We start from the raw sequence: 16,019 nt of genomic DNA, 5'->3' as shown, positions 1-16,019 counted from the left end.
GAAAATTCATTAGGTATGTGGAAATATACTCTAAGATCACAGACTTCGATGTATCCTTTTGGGATAAGATGGCCAATTGAAGCTTCCTTAAAAAATTATTACTCTTGATAAAATGGGCAAAAAGTAAAACCAGAAAAAGAAGAAAAAAAACACACCCCAATACCCAAGAGTAAAGAAGGAAAGAAGGATAATCTAATCAATTTAAAAAGTGGGTGACCAATGAAAGTCTATGCACTTAGGCAAACCGTCCTCCCCGCGGGTATGGCGGACCCCCAGCAAGATGGGAACTTCAGTTGGGCATTGAGCAAAATCTGAAAAGGGAGAAAGCAAGCCCAGGTATTTTAACAAAGATTTTACGCTGTCTGAAATGAGCCTTAACCACCTGCCCATCCCCTCGTGCGATTCTCTTAGGCTAGCGAAAAGTGAACAGAACATAAAACACCCAGTCCTTTCCCTTTCACTTCAAGGGGGGAGAAGACACTGGGTTCGCACAGCGGGACATCAAGGAGTCACCCACAGGACGTCAGAGCAGAAAGGACGAATTCGCGGAGCTGCTCAAGCATGAGGGCAGAAATGGCAGGGCGACTCCAAGTGTATTACATCGAGGCCGAAAACGTGGAACAAAGCGTGCAAAGGAGAGCAGCGGAGCAGAAGGAGACCCCTCACAGCAGCATCACGTTCCGGTACAACTGACTAAGAGCACGAGTTCAATTTTTAAAACGCGGAGAGACGAAATGATGCCACATGAGAAAGAGATAAAGGGGAGATTGCGGATCTTAGGAACTAAAGCCGCGTGCTCCCAAACTCGTAGGGCAGAATCAGCAAGGAGCTAACTAGCTATCACTGAGAATGTGAACTGCCACAGAAGAGAGGCTTGAGATAATTACAGTGCACGAGGAAGAGAAAGCCAACGACAACATAATTAGCGGAAAGTTAATAAGACAGGGTGATCTAATACAGAGCGCCAGCGAATGAAGCCGTGTAAATTTAAAGCTAAAATACAAAGGCTTTCCCTGACCCGCAGAAGGAACTGAATCTGGGACTTGAAAGAAGGTACTTTCTTCCACAAAATTTGTCTCGCGATGTTTAATGCCAACGCACATCTTAGGTCAACTATAAACTCCAAGGAAATTCATTCTTTAGGAACATCACTGATGTGGCCTTCCTGCCAAGAATGTGCAACTTGAATCGAATAATGAGGAAACAATCAGATGCATCCAAATTAAGGGACATTTTGGAAAACAACTAGCCTGGACCGTTAGAAAGATCAGGGACTGTGCAGAATTCAAGGGGACCGAGGACACATGACCGCGTGTGATCCCGGATTGGATCCTGGGTGGCGAAGAACAGCTGTAAATGACGTTATTTGGACCACAGGGGAACGTCGAATTTGTATTCTGTATTATATAAAGTATTATATGAAGTTTAATTTTCTGAGTGTGGTAATTACAGTGCTGGGTATGTTGGAGAAGATCCTCATTTTTCGGGGCTATATGCTGAAGTATTTAAGGGTGCAGTGTCACATTCACTCGCAAATGGCTCAGCTGGGAGAGGGAGAGAGTAAGGGAGTGTCCTTGAGCACAAATAGGGCAAACTGTGAACAATCAGTGAATCTAGCTGAAGGGTATGTTGTTCACTGCACTTTTTTTTTTCAATTTTTCTATGAGTTGGAATTGTTTTCAAAATAAAAATTTGAGAAAGAATGATTTAGCCCTCTAGTCAAAAAAGCAAATTGTCTACCCAGAGGAGACATTAGGCTGGTGGCAGGCTTCTCTGCTCACCCGAAAATCACCTTCACAGAGTTCTCCAGGAAGGGCACCATGCCCCAGGCATTTTATTCCCAGCCAGGATGGTCAAATGCAAAGGCAACAAATGTGTAGTCATTTTCGATCTTGAAAGAACCCTACTCTATACAAAAATAAAATCATCAGTGGAAATCTATTCCTTTAAGACATGAACCAAACAGGGGGCGCCTGGCCAGCTCAGTTGGAAGATTGTGTGACTCTGCATCTCAGGGTTGTGAGTTCGAGCCCCACGTTGGGCGGGGAGATGATTTAAAAATAACACCTTAAAGGGGTGCCTGGGTGGCTCAGCCGTGAAGTGTCTGCCTTCGGCTCAGTCATGATCCCAGGGTCCTGGGATCGAGCCCTGCATCGGGCTCCCTGGTCAACGGGAAGCCTGCTTCTCCCTCTCCTACTCTGGCTGCTTGTGTTCCCTCTCTTGCTGTATCTCTCTGTCAAATAAAATCTTTAAAAAAAATTAAAAAAAATAAAATCTTAAAAAAAGAAGAACCAAATAACTCAAGAATAGAGAATCTATGAACATTCAATTCACTTAAATAAAAACTAATACTAAATAACCACTGGCATTATGGTTATGCTGTGGAACGGGAATGCCACCAGCCTGGTTGGCGTAAACATAATAGCGTAACAAACACTGAGCAGTGTTGAGCAACAGAGGGGGTATGAGGTGCCAGGGTCCTTATTTCTCAAAGCAGCGAGTCACTAGGACTTCACATTGAAAGGTAGTGGAAAATGAATCTCAAAAATTTTAAAGGTTTTATTTGTTTGTTTGTTTATTTATTTAGAGAGTACAAGTAGGGGGAGGGACAGAGGGAGAGAAGCAGACTCTGGGCTGAGTGCAGACCCCGATACTGGGCTTGCTGTCACGACCCTGAGATTATGACCTGAGCCCAAACCAAGGGTTGGATGCTCAACCGACTGAGCCATCCAGGTGCCCCTGGACCTCAGTATTTTTTTAATAATCTCATATAACTTTTGAAAGAGGTCTTTCAGAAAGAAGTCTTTCCTAGATGAAGAAACACATTTTGAAGCTCAGTGATGCCTGTGTTTTATTCACACCAGAGTCTCTTTATTCTGTTAAATCCAAGTAAAATTAAATCTAATCCTTTTAATCAAAAATAGCATGATCCTATTTTGCAATGACCTTTAATTGATTTGTTCTGTATGTGTCGGTCTATAGAAAGATGTCTGGAATAACATTTTCTCTAATGTTAACAGCATTAATGTCTGGGTGGTGGAATTTTAGATGGCAGCTTAGCGCTTATATGTATATTCTTCTGTATTGATTCAGTTATGTATAATTAACATATGTATGTCATTTTTAAAAATGATAAGGCCTTAAAGATTTTATTTTTAAGTAATCTCTACACCCAACATGGGGCTCGAACTCACGACCCCAAGACCAAGAGTTGCATGCTCTACTGACTGAGCCAGCCAGGAGCCCCAAGAGTCTGTTTCTTGGTTTCTCTCTCTCTCTCTCTCTCTCTCTCTCTCTTCCCTTTGATGGTTTGTTTTGTTTCTTAAATACCACACATGAGTAAAATCATATGGTATTACATATGTATATCATTTTAACAAAAATAATGGTGTTAAGCTTTTAAAAAAATACACTCGAAGTGCCAAAATTTAATTCTGGGTAGTGGGAAGATGGGTGATTATTAATTTCTTCTTTGTGCTTCCTTTTCAGTTTTTAAAATTACATGAATTATAAAGAGTAGGTACAAAAGTGTGCACACCCAAATGGTGCACTCTGATCTTAGGGAGGAGTGGCCTTTCCAGGCACGTAGAAGTCAGAAACTTTAAATTTGAAAAGCTTTAACTGCATGAAGGTTGTACCATTTCTGAAGGTAAACAACAACAAGAGCCACACAGACTCACCAGAAACAAAATTGAAGGGTAAATGAAAAATTGGGCAACAGGTATATACAGCTGAAATGGGAGACCATAGACAGTTGCCTCTTCCATTTTTTCTCCTTCCTGCTTTTCCTATAGCTAAAAGGGCTTCCTCCATTCTATCCTTTCCCTTCCATCCAATCCATCCAACATTTATCGAGCATCTAATATGTCCAGTCAACTGTGCTAGGTTCTGGAGTCAAGTAGGACAGAACACACAGTCCCTACCTTCAAGGCATGCTCTCTGCAGTTCCTCCCCGTGGGTCTGGGTATGGACTCTGTTATGTCCCTGAAAGAAACAGGAAGCACCTCGAGACCCATTTGGCGAAGGATCAGGATAGGCTAAGGGAATGTGACGAAGAACTCAGCCAGACTTTCAGGACTGGCGCCTCAGATTCCGTCGGGTATCATGCTGGGTCTGGAGACTGAGCTCTGGTCTACTGTCTTTCACGCAGACCCAGAACCAGATTGTCTACTTCATTCGCTGCGCACCGGTTCCCATCACCCCGGAGAACTTTGAGGCAACTGTGCAGTTTGGGACCGTGCGGGGTTCCTACATCCCGGCCCTGCTCCAGCTGCTCAGTGGTGTCTTTGCCCCTCAGATCTTTGCAAACACAATCTGGCCTGAAAGTATTCGGAATCATTTTGCTTCTCATCTGCACAGATTCTTGGCCTGCCTGACAGGTGAGCAGAAAGCCTTGAGTGCCTGTTCTCTCTCTGGTGCTGCACTGACAGTAGAGCAAACGAGGCAGGTGGGAGATTCATCTCGGGCACCTGTGCGACCTGGCATGGAGTAGGGACCTGTACGTGCTTGTTGAATGAGCGGATCAGGGAACAGGATTTGCCTTCCAATACAGATACAGTTTTCTGCTGTAGAAGGTTGACCAGACCTGCTCAAATGTAGAGTTGGATATTTCTGAGAGTACATGTGGGGTAAAGGGGAAATGCAGGTGGTGGTGGGAGTACTAGGGGGAGTGGATGTATCATACCAGAGAGTGTTGAGGGCGTGGTGCAGATCTTTGACCTTATTTTATGATTATCTCTTACTTTACTTCAATGAGGTTTCCCTCTTGTCATTTTTCCTCTTGATATCAAAAAATGCAGAGTCACTGTTTCTTTTGCCTGTTCTCCTGAAATCCTCCATACTAGCTGGGCCACCGATTATCAACTGTGATTGCAGCTGGGGTGGCATAAACTCATCCCCCTGTGTGAGCTACATGGTCCTTTCCTTTCCTTAGATACTCGGTACAAACTGGAGGGGCACACCGTTCTCTACATTCCTGCAGAGGCCATGAACATGGCACCCGAGGTGGTGGTTAAGGACAAAGAGCTGGTGCAGCGGCTGGAGAGTGAGTGGCTGGCGTTGCCAGTGTGTTGGGGGTCCTAGGGGAGAGGAGAGGGCCAGATGCAGAGAAAGGAACTGGGTTAGGAGGGCTATGTAAGTGGCAGAGGGAAGGACACAACTGGGGAGGAGCATAGAGAAGTACAAGGAGTTTTGTACTCTCCCCGGCAGCCTCCATGATCCACTGGACCCGGCAGATAAAGGAGGTGCTCAGTGCCCAGGAGTCTGTGGAGACAGGAGAAAATTTAGGTCCTCTGGAGGAGATTGAGTTCTGGCGCAACCGATGCATGGACCTGTCTGGCATCAGTATGCAGCTGGTGAAGCAGGGAGTAAAGCACATTGAATCCATCCTGCGTCTTGCCAAGTCCTCCTACTTGGCGCCCTTTATGAAACTGGCCCAGCAGATCCAGGTTTGTGAGTGGCCTCAAGGATGGAGGCTTAGCAGAGAGTGGATGGTGGTTGGGACAGTCGTTAGTTGGGTGCTAAGCAGAGGGGGCCAGTGTAATCCTCAGCAGCAAAGACCGATCCCCCCAGTGTTTGGACTTGCACTTGGGGGAGAGCACAGAAGTGGTAGGACACAGGGTCCCAGGGAGCTCGTAGAGACTCCAGTTAGTCGACAAATATACATGGAGTACCCTCCACGAGCCCAAGCCCTACAATCCAGCTCAGAAAACCAGGCTTACACAAAACAGAATGACTAGAGGGCACGGGGTCAAAGAGGAACCCATAGGGTTCAGCCAAGAGAATTGCAAGATAAACACATAAAAAATAAATTTGATAAAGTATGACAAGCTGATTCTGTTGGCGCTGGGGACACCCAGAGGGCAGGGCGACCTGTGGAATATGGACGTGGAGGACTTCTCTCCCCGGGTGGGACTTTGAGCTAGGTGGTGAGGAAACTGAGCCACAGCTACATGGAGACGTCTGGAAGCGTGGTTGAGAACAGGGTGGTGAAGGGCGCTGGGTGAAACAGGGAGTGAGTGGGGGTGCTGTTCAGTCAGCTGATCAGCAGCTGGTGAGTATCAACCTTGGGCGGGGTTCCGAATTCAGCAGGAGAAACTGGAGGAGTGGACACAAAGCCCGAGCTTGGGGCCTCCCGGTCTAGTGTGGGGGGTGGACTCACCATGAGAAGGGTCGCAAGGACACGGTGGTAGGAGTTAGCACACAGTGAGAGCAGATAGTTGGGGCCTCCGGGCCTCAGGGCCCGCAGACACCCGAGAGGCTTGGTACTAGGTCTTGAGAGAGGCCGCTCAAGGGGGGCTTCCCCGTGGGTAAACAGTGCTTGCTTTGAACCGGTTCTTTCCAACGGACAAGTCTACTCCCACTCTTTCTTCACCGCCAGGATGGTTCTCGTCAAGCGCAGTCAAACCTGACGTTTCTGTCAATCCTGAAGGAGCCCTACCAGGAACTGGCCTACATGCGGCCTAAGGACATCTCCAGTAAGCTCCCCAAGCTCATCAGTCTCATCCGTATCATCTGGGTCAACTCTCCCCACTACAACACTCGGGAGAGACTGACCTCCCTCTTCCGAAAGGTGTGTGTCTGCAGGGCTGCGGGGGTGGGGGTGGGTGGGGGGGTGCGGTGCTGGTGGAGTTGGAGTGCAGCGGGCAAGGCAGAAAGCACGGACCCCAGGCTGAGCCGGGCAGAAGGGGAGGACCTGCTTTTTCTCATTTCCAAAGTTGGAAATTGCCCGGAGTGAGACGCAGATTTGGGAAGGGACAGGCGCAGGGCCCGCATTTCATCCGGGGTGACTGAGATAGGCTGCTGAGCTGAGTGCTCGCTGGGAAGCGAGCTGAGTGGCACCGGGGGATGCGGGTAGAACCCCGAGAGGTTGCCGCCGGCCAGTAGCAAAGGCCGGTGTCCACTGGGTGTCGGAAGCCCGATCAAGGCTGGGAGGCCAAGGCCCGAGGCATGAGGCAGGGGGGGAGACGGAGGCTGTTGGCCCCCCTGCAGATGAGCAACGAGATCATTCGCCTGTGTTGTCACGCTGTGTCTCTGGACCGCGTCTTCGAGGGCCACGTCACGTCCAGCAAGGAGGACCTGCAGGGTTGCATCGCCTGCTGCCAGGCCTGGAAAGATCACTACCTGCGGGCCGTGCAGATGCACACCCAGTACGAGCGGTCCCCCAGCCCACCCCGTCCCGCTGTTCCCCTGCCGTTCCTCCTGAGGGCGGAGGCACTTTATAAAAGCCTGAAGATTCCATGTTCCCAGACCTGGTCCCAGTTCCCTCTGCGAATACAGCTATCCTAGCTCCCCGTCCTAGGTTCTCCTCACCCTCATAACCTTCCTCCCTGATTCCAGGAATCCTTCCTTCTTTACTCCTCCTCTCTCGGCCCGAACGTCTGAAATTCCATTATGTACAGACCTTCCTCCAGAATGGAGATGCTTTGTCTCCTCTCTTGCTTCTCTTCATCTTGCCTTTCTTCCCTCATTTCTGCAGGAGAACTGCTTCTTGGGGTCTCCGTTTCTGAGCCCCCCCCCCCCCAAACCCAGGACTCCTGGTTCTAGCTTTGCATAGGCAGGCTGATACCTAGCGTTCCTACATGTGGATGCGGGCCGTCTTTCTCTGCACACAGGTTCTCAAATCGGGGCTGGGTGCTCGACCAGACCAGCATATTTGCCCAGGTGGACGCCTTTGTGCAGCGGTGCAAGGACCTCATTGAGGTGGGCTGACCGTCAGGGAGGGAGAGGAGAGTCAGAGGGGCTCCGGACCCCGGCCCAGGGCTGGGCGGGAGGGGCTGTGTGCCTGCTGCGGATCCCGCTCTCTTAGACTGTTGCCTGTTACCACGGGCGACGGCCAAAACTCATCCAGTAGCTCCTTGCATCTGGTGGGTCCCCCCTTGGTTTTTAGACATTTTAAGCCAAGCCTGAGAGCTCAGGCCCGATGAGGTCAGAAAGGGACAGGAGTCCCCCTCACGGGGCTTCGTTTCAGGTATGCGACTGCCAGTACCATTTTGCCCGCTGGGAGGATGGCAAGCAGGCTCCGCTTCCTTGCTTCTTCGGTGCCCAGGGGCCCCAGATCACACGGAACTTGCTGGAGATTGAGGACATCTTTCATAAGAATCTCCACATGCTTCGGGCTGTCCGCGGGGGCATCCTGGACGTCAAGAACACCTCCTGGCACGAGGACTACAACAGGTGAGGGGATCCCAGGGCGGCTGGCGGGGGGGAGCAGGGGAGGGAGGCGGGGAGGCGAGCCCAGGAGGAGTGACCAGAGTACAAAGCAATGCGTGGAGGTGAGAGATCAGGGGTGGGGAAGGAGCCGCTGCTCAGACGCAGGGTCCCGGCTGGAGCCCCCATTCTGTCACGGACTGGATCGGCGCCTCGGCAAGTCGTTCCGCCAGTGAGAGCCTGTTTCCTGGTCTAACAAATAAGGCCAGAGATAGAACCCACCTCACTGTGTCGTTTTGAGGAGCGGACGATTAACGCAGTAACGCACTGTGTTCCGGGCACGGAGGGTGCCCTCGGCACCTGGCACACGGGGTTCTTACTTGGGGGGTGTCCTGGGGCAGGCAACGGCGCCCACCCAGCACCACGCATCTCTAACGGTGCAGGTTTCGCACTGGAGTCAAGGACCTGGAGGTGATGACTCAGAACCTGATCACCTCTGCCTTCGAGTTAGTCCGAGACGTGGAGCAGGGGGTGCTGCTGCTGGACACCTTCCACAGGCTCGCCACGCGGGAGGTGCTGCCCCCCCGCCCCTCCCACTGCTCCCCTGCTTTCTCCGCCTGCTTCCCCTGTGCTTCCTCCAGTCCCAACTCCATTCATGCCCTTACCCATGTCCTCTGCTCCCCTTGCTTCTGGATCGCTAGGGAGTGGCCTCCGTGGGCGGCTGAGGACTTGGTCTAGCAGGAGTCACGGGAGGGGAGCCAGCCCCCCAGGCCATGTCGTCAGGCTCTTGCCCTTCGTTAGGCCATCAAGCGAACCTACGACAAGAAGGCGGTGGATCTCTACATGCTGTTCAATACCGAGCTGGCCCTGGTGAACCGTGAGCTGAACAAGAAATGGCTGTTCCTGGAGCCCTACATGGCCCAGTACTCGGGACAGGCGCATTGGATGCGGATCCTGCGACATCGCATCGACAGGGTCATGAACGTGAGCGCCTGGCCTTTCCCGAAACCTGTTCTCAGAGAGCCGGTGGGGTTTGCAGGCTGTGCCACATGCTGGCAGAGGTGGGGGCCCCGTCCAGGGACTTTCCCCAGAGAGTGTTCATGATGGGCCAGGGGAGCGGCAGGTGGCGGTCAGTGAGGCGGCCATGGCTTCCGATGCATGGCGCTGGCAGGCGAGGTTGGCGGACACGGGCCATTGCAGGCATTTCCCATCTACGGTCGGGGGGAGGAGAAAAATAGGATCAGCATCTGGAAAGCTGGGCCCCCGAAGACTGATACAACCTCACGATCCAGGGAAGTGGGCAGGCCCTCAGAGGGCCTCGTCCTCCTGAAGAACCGGCACAAAGAAACAGAAAAAACGCCTCTAAAAGGCCTTTTGGGGAAAGTGGGTCGAAGGCTATTGAGGTGCCTGCCATCACGTTATTGGTTCTGGGTGAGAATAAGGCGTCTTCCCGATTGCTGAGCTAGGACTGTGGTGACCAAGGGCTCATACTGGTTTTCCAACTCGTACCTCTTAAATCCTCAGCTGCCGTCATTTCCTTTCTTTGCCAACTTCTCCTGAGCTGAATCTCTGTGCTTTCCCTTCCTGCTGCTGACTCCCTTTCTCTCGTGCCCTGGTCTCCTCCTCTCACCTTGCCGTGTGGCCCCACGTCCCCTCTGAGTGGTCAGAGTGGGCCTCCCTAGCAAGCCACATGGCTGGTGGGTGCGCGGTGTGGGAGACCGTACCGTGGGGGACGGTGGCTGGTGGGCTCCGGCCACCCGCCATCCCTCCCCCTCAGTGTCTCTCCAGCGCTCACTTCCTGCCCCACATTGGAACCGGAGAGGAGAGCGTGCACACCTATCAGCAGATGGTTCAGGCCATTGACGAGCTGGTTCGGAAGACCTTCCAAGACTGGACGCTAACGCTGGACAAGGACTGCATCCGGCGGCTGGACACGCCACTGTTACGAGTCAGCCAGGAGAAGGCGGGCATGCTGGACGTCAACTTCGACAAGTACGAGACCCAGTCTGACTCCTTGCCCTGCTGCGCGTGTCCCCGGCTCTCCCCAGACCATAACTCCCGTCTCTTGGTTCCACGCGCCATTCTGGTTTCGAACCCTCTTGTATGCTGTAATACGGGGACTAGCACCGCCTGCCTTTCTCCAAAATAACGGATCAAAACCAGGCAGCCCCCAGTAACCCACTGAACCGGTGATGTCGGTGTTTGGCCACTAGATGGCCACGGCGGCCCAGCGAAGGCATCTTGGCCACCCGCCACTCTGCGGGCTTGCTGGGGGAACTGGTGGGCCTGGCGGGTCACGCTCTCTCCTACAGCTTTCCCGTTAGGACATTTTCAGGTTCCAGTGATTTACAGTGTAATTGGTTCACGTGTTTCCATCGCGAGTGCCTTCCCCATGCCGGGAACCAAGGTAGGCGCTGGGTATGGGTGGAGGGCAAAGCGCCCGCCCTCGGCCACTGCAGGGGAGCCCGGGGCTCCACTTCCGTTCTGTGTAAGATGCAGAAGGAAAACCGAGGAAGGAGCTCTGTAAGACATCTGTCTGCAGAGATTGCAAACCGTCTGGTGACAGTTTTTCTTAATTGGAAGGAAATCACTTTCCACTTGATTGCTTTTGGCTCCCTGTTGTCATCAGCTGGGCCCTGGAAGAGGAGCTGCCTGTCGGGCTCCTGGGCTGTTGCTCCTGCATTGGCTTCGACTCCTAGGCCGTCCTGATCTGCTGGGCCCGTGCACGTGCACAAGGGGCTTTGCTAGAGAAGGCATGGGTGGAGATGGAGGCCAGGGAACAGGTGGCACCAGGGTGAGAGGATGTGCTGTGGGGGAGGGACCGAGGTAGAGGAGCAGCGAGGGCCGTGTGTCCGTGTGTCGGGGGAGGCAGAGGCTCATGAGAAGGACAGAGATGTTGGAGGTTGGAGACCCGTCCTTGGCCAGGCAGGGGTGTCGGAGAGCAGCTCTGATAAGGCCCACGGTTTTTGAGATACGGCCAAGCAGCCCCATATAACAACCGCTTCGTAAGTCAACACTCTGATTTTGAGGAGACAGTACCACCCTCGCTGCGACATTTGCAAGTATGTAACGGGGTTGAATCTGCAAGACACATCGTCCCATCAAACTGGGTGCTTCCAAAGGCCCTGTGCCTGGAGTGACGTCCGGATGGCTGGCTGGATGGATGTGACGGACGGACGCACTTGCAGTGACACTGCTGTGAACGTGCACAGCCCAGCTGTTGCCTTTTTCCCTGGAGTCAAAGAATTGTATTCGGCTAACAGAACGTGTTCACAACAGTGATCCATATTTACATTCTAAGTATGAGAGAAGACAGAGGTTGAGCAAGAGGTGACGACGTGTCACAGGTAAGCCGCCAGGGTGGGCTGGGGGCTGTGTCTCCTCCGAATCCTCGGGGCAGAGTCGGAACCCTGGGGTCGATACGCCTTGCCGTGTGACCTCAGGCAGGCCGCTGAATTCCTCTGAGCCCAAGTTTCCTTACCCTTATCCTTATTTATCAAAAAATCCCTTTCTGAGCTTGTCACAAGGTGAGATGGCGTATGTGGAAGTCCTCACGAAGAGCAAACATGATTTTCCCTCAAAAGGACTGTTCCAGAAAGCTTTGCGAACACAGACCATTCGAAACAGATTTAGTGAGGTGATATAACCGTTTTGTACATGTTATTTTATTATCGTTTTTTAAAAATAATAGCTGTAATTTTAAGAACAGTTTAACCTTTTACAAGGGGTGATATAAGGTCCATGTCACAAAAGTCAAAAGTTACACCAGGGTAGAGAAGGAGCAATCCGACTCCACTGCTGTATCCCCGTGACTCAGTTTCTCTCTGAAGAGTCTGTGTCACTAGTTTCTTGGGGGACATGTTCCAGCGATAGGAGTGGATATAGCTACATAAAGGGCTTTTTTACCCAAATAGTAGCATACCATATACACTGTGCATCCAAAGAGTTTTCAAAATGATTAATTTTCCCATTATAAAAGTATTGGTGATTTTAGAAAATTTGCAAAATGCAAGAAAGTAGAAGAGAGAAAAACGTCTTCCCAAAGGTAACCATGCTTCGTGGTTTGGTCTATTTTTTCCTTCCGTTCTCTTTTACCTCCCTACTTCATACATTTGTTTTTCTTTGATTTTTTAAAAAAATCTTTAGTGGGTATTTTTAAATTATAAAAATAGTGCCTGCTTACTGTAAAAAAAAAAAAGAAAAATTGATGTGGAAGTATATACAGGAAACAGTGAAAATCCAGCACCCAGCCCTGCTCCCTGGAGGTAATCTTGATTACAAGGTAATTCAAAACACACACCGCTCACAAAATAGGATCACACCGTACACGGGGTTTTTGCAACCTGCTTTCTTGTAAGGTTAACAATACGTGTTGGGGGGCGGTTTCCATTCTGTACGGAGAGAAGTATGTGGTGGTTTTCCGTGGTTCTAGCATCCTGTAGTTTGTACCGTGACTCACTCAGCTCAGGGATGATGGACTTAGGAGTTGTCGCACGATTTCTGCAAGGCTGCTGAATATTCTGAGGATTTGGAGTGGGCTCCCTGTACCTTGTGCCCGTCCCCCCACCGTGGTGGGTGTGCCTGACGCTTGAGCGGGATGCCCATCGGGGTTTGAGAGGCTTAAAGAAAACTTTTCTGTCTGCTGGGATGGTCTCCCGTCAAGGAGCACATGACATATTTATCTAAAACACCAGTTGCATAATCTTTATAGCAGAGCCTAACAAGGCAACTTTGGGCCAAATATTTATGGCCTGGATTTAACCGAAACCCAAATAATGGCTAGACGATCTTCCAGAGAGGAGTGTTTCTGTCCCTTGGCGGTTGTTTACTAGAAGGATCTGTTATAAGCAGCTTTACATTTTTGTGGTTTCAAGATAAAGCTGCCTGAACCCAGTAAATTATGTATGGGGGGGGGGAAACAAACCCCATGATCCTAGGACAGGGCTCTGAAAAGTCTGGGCTCATCAAACCAGTAAAGAAATCCAAGACCGTTTCAGCTCTTCTGCGACGTCTGACCACGGAGGTGCAGATGACTTTATCAGGCTCACTCTTTGTGTTCAAGGGTCCAGATAAGATCTCCACATAAGCATGCTTTTCAAGTGTCCTGAGTGCTCTCAGAATTACCTGACTCCCCCTGAGTTCGGAGCCTTCCAGGCCCTAATAGAGCCTATTTTATCTCACCAGGGGCTTTCTTATCCCACCTTATATCCCAAACATTTGAGCCCTGAAGTCCAAATTGGCTTTACCACGTTTCTCCGCCAGACCGCCTTCACCGGTTGCACGTAACTCAAACACGTTCCAGATGTTGTCTTTACTGCGGCTGAGGAGAGCAGTGCGATCCCAGCGTCCTGTGCCACTGTAGGCCCCGTGCAGGTGCCCCAGAGCAGGAGAGGGGACACGGGGGCGCCTGCCGGTGTTCTGTGTATAGGGCTTGCATTTCCTCCCCTTGCCCCAGCCATATAGGGCTTTCTCTGTGGGGTTGGTTCATTCCGGGCTGTGAGCCCTAAACTGAGCTGCTTTACTTTCCTGCCTCTGCGTCCTGACCATGGCTCTGAGGATCAACGAGGAAATACAGAAATCATTTCCCAGGCTGATTTGTTTTTCAAAGAGATTTTTTTGTTGGGACGCCTCAGTGACCCCCTCAGTCGTGCATCCGGTTTTTGATTTCGTGGGATCGAGCCCCACGTCAGGCTCTACACTCAGCACGAGTCTGCTTCTCTCCCTCGCTCCTCCCTGTGCGCGTGCTCGCCCTCTGCCTCTCAAATAAATAAATATTAAAAAAAAAAACTTTATCAATAAAATAAAATGCGTTCTGGACATTAATTGACACACTTCTGGCCAAGATGAAGCATCCCCGTAGAAAGAGTTCCTCCTACGCTATTGAGTCCAGCTCAACATCAAGATGGCATCAGCCAAGCCCGTCCTGTCGACTGCCAGTTAAAATCTGATGATAGGCCTTCAGGTTACCTTGAAGATCTTGGCAAGACGACAAAATGAAGAGACGTTTCGATGGGAAGGTGGGGCGCACACTTGCCCATGTGGGCTGGCCACGGTGTTCAGGGAGACCGATTCGGGGCCTCCAGTCTGAAGAACACGGGAGGATACGTTTGTGCAGCTAGAAATGCTCAGACCCGGCTCTCTGTCCAGCGAAGCTCTGACACCAGTTTTGGTTAAGTCAGTATTTAGCGTTTAGCTTAATATGACTGTTAGCCCCGTTTGCGGTTGGGTGAAGAATTTTGTGGTGATGACGCTTTCCTGGTGTCGTCTGATGTTTGCTCTTTTCAGAATTGAAAATTACCTCGCTATTTTTGTTAGCACACTGTTCGCTGTCATTAATTCTCCCAGACCGGTCATATATTTCCTCACTCTCTGACTGGTTTCCTGTTTTTCTTAGAGCTACCCCTGCTCGAACTCCCTTGCCTCCTGAGTCAGTAGAGCTGGTTGGTTTCGAGGCCTGCTACACAGGTGTCAGCCTGGAAACTTACCCCCCCCCCCCAACCCCGAGTCTCTTTTCTTGTTGGATTTCCTGTTTCCTTTGCCGTTCTCTTTCTTGGTTTAGGCCCTCATTTTGGTGGAGTGCATTCTTTAGTAGCTTTCCGGGAAACGGTGCATGGGAGGCAAATTTTTCAAGTTCTTATGTGATTGACCACAGTTGTCTTCTGCCCTCCCCTTTTTGGACGTTTGGCTGGATTTGGAATCCTCGGTTGAAAGCAATTTTCCTTGGCTTTGCCCCCTCTCTCTTTTACTTTTACCTTCAGTGCCTGGTAATCCACATTTGTTCGCATGTAAGAGAGACCTTTTCACCTGAAAATAATTTCCCTCACTGGAAGTTTCCTCTCCAGTGAAGGCGAAGATATAATCCTTTGCAAAACTTCAAATGCGCTATCATCTTTTATTTTGTTATTTCAGCACTTGCCTGTAGAGCAGACACAAAATATTCTGGAATTTTCACCTCAATGTGCTTTCAAGTAGCATTTCAGTAATATTGAGAACACAGACTTTCATGAGAGCATCTCCAGGTTGTGGGGCTTTTGATTGTGATTAAAAAGTGCACTTTCCTTACAAAAAAAGAAAAAAGAGACCGCACAAATTTTACAGATCATGTGATTTTTATTCAAGCTTATTTTTTAAATTTTGAAAATATTCTATATTTTTTTTCTGGCATTTTATGATTTCATTCTTTACACGTAGATGTCTGATCCATTTGAAACTTATTTTGATGTAGGGAGAGAGCTGCACATGCCACTGAGTTGTGTTTTTTAATCCCCAGATGGCTAGCCAGTTGACCCGATCTCATTTATATAACATAAATTCCCACGGAGAGTTATGTCTATTTTGGGATTCACTCTTCCGTGCTGGTATGTCTGTCTATTCCTATGAAGGAACCAAACTGCTTGAATTATTGACCTCATTCCTCTCCCTTTGCAGAGTTTTTGGGGGATATTTTTAATATTTATTTCCCATAAGAACTTTAGAATCAATCTGTTTAGTCCCCAAAATAGTTCCTGTTCCTATTTTTATGGGAACAAGGATTGGGTTAAATTTATAGGTTAGCTTAAGAAGAATGAACATCTTTAAGATTTAAGTCTTTCTACCCAAGAATAGCATTTTTTCTTTCAATGTATTTAAATCCATATAAAATGTCTATAAATCATTTTTTCCCATACACATTGACCAATTAACAAGAGATGTCATAATATATATAAGAATTTGCATACAAATGTTAATATACAACATCTCTTGTTAATTGGTCAATTTTTGGTATTTTACTTTTATTGGTTTAATGGTCATGGGTCTCTTTTCCTCCATGAGAATATTTAAGTGGTTACAGTTTTTACATTGGAAAATAGTTCTGCGTTCTGGCCTCTCTC

At 49.6% G+C, this 16,019-nt stretch overlaps 1 protein-coding gene across 1 annotated transcript in view; it reads left to right on the top strand.

The window, feature by feature from the left end:
• Positions 1 to 16,019, top strand: part of DNAH2 (dynein axonemal heavy chain 2) — a 79,905-nt gene that overhangs the window by 8,427 nt on the left and 55,459 nt on the right. The window contains exons 5-14 of the mRNA XM_057311350.1: positions 4,151 to 4,379; positions 4,934 to 5,044; positions 5,209 to 5,447; positions 6,380 to 6,571; positions 6,991 to 7,148; positions 7,614 to 7,701; positions 7,970 to 8,175; positions 8,592 to 8,721; positions 8,950 to 9,132; positions 9,926 to 10,140. Of these exons, the coding sequence (XP_057167333.1) occupies positions 4,151 to 4,379; positions 4,934 to 5,044; positions 5,209 to 5,447; positions 6,380 to 6,571; positions 6,991 to 7,148; positions 7,614 to 7,701; positions 7,970 to 8,175; positions 8,592 to 8,721; positions 8,950 to 9,132; positions 9,926 to 10,140 (1,751 nt within the window). The remainder of the gene's footprint in view (positions 1 to 4,150; positions 4,380 to 4,933; positions 5,045 to 5,208; positions 5,448 to 6,379; positions 6,572 to 6,990; positions 7,149 to 7,613; positions 7,702 to 7,969; positions 8,176 to 8,591; positions 8,722 to 8,949; positions 9,133 to 9,925; positions 10,141 to 16,019) is intronic.

This window comes from Ursus arctos, unplaced genomic scaffold (genome assembly GCF_023065955.2).
Source record: "Ursus arctos isolate Adak ecotype North America unplaced genomic scaffold, UrsArc2.0 scaffold_14, whole genome shotgun sequence".
In the NCBI taxonomy this organism is placed as follows: Eukaryota; Metazoa; Chordata; class Mammalia; order Carnivora; family Ursidae; genus Ursus; species Ursus arctos.
Note: the sequence above shows the minus strand (reverse complement) of the source record. Positions and strands in the feature narration are given on the sequence as shown.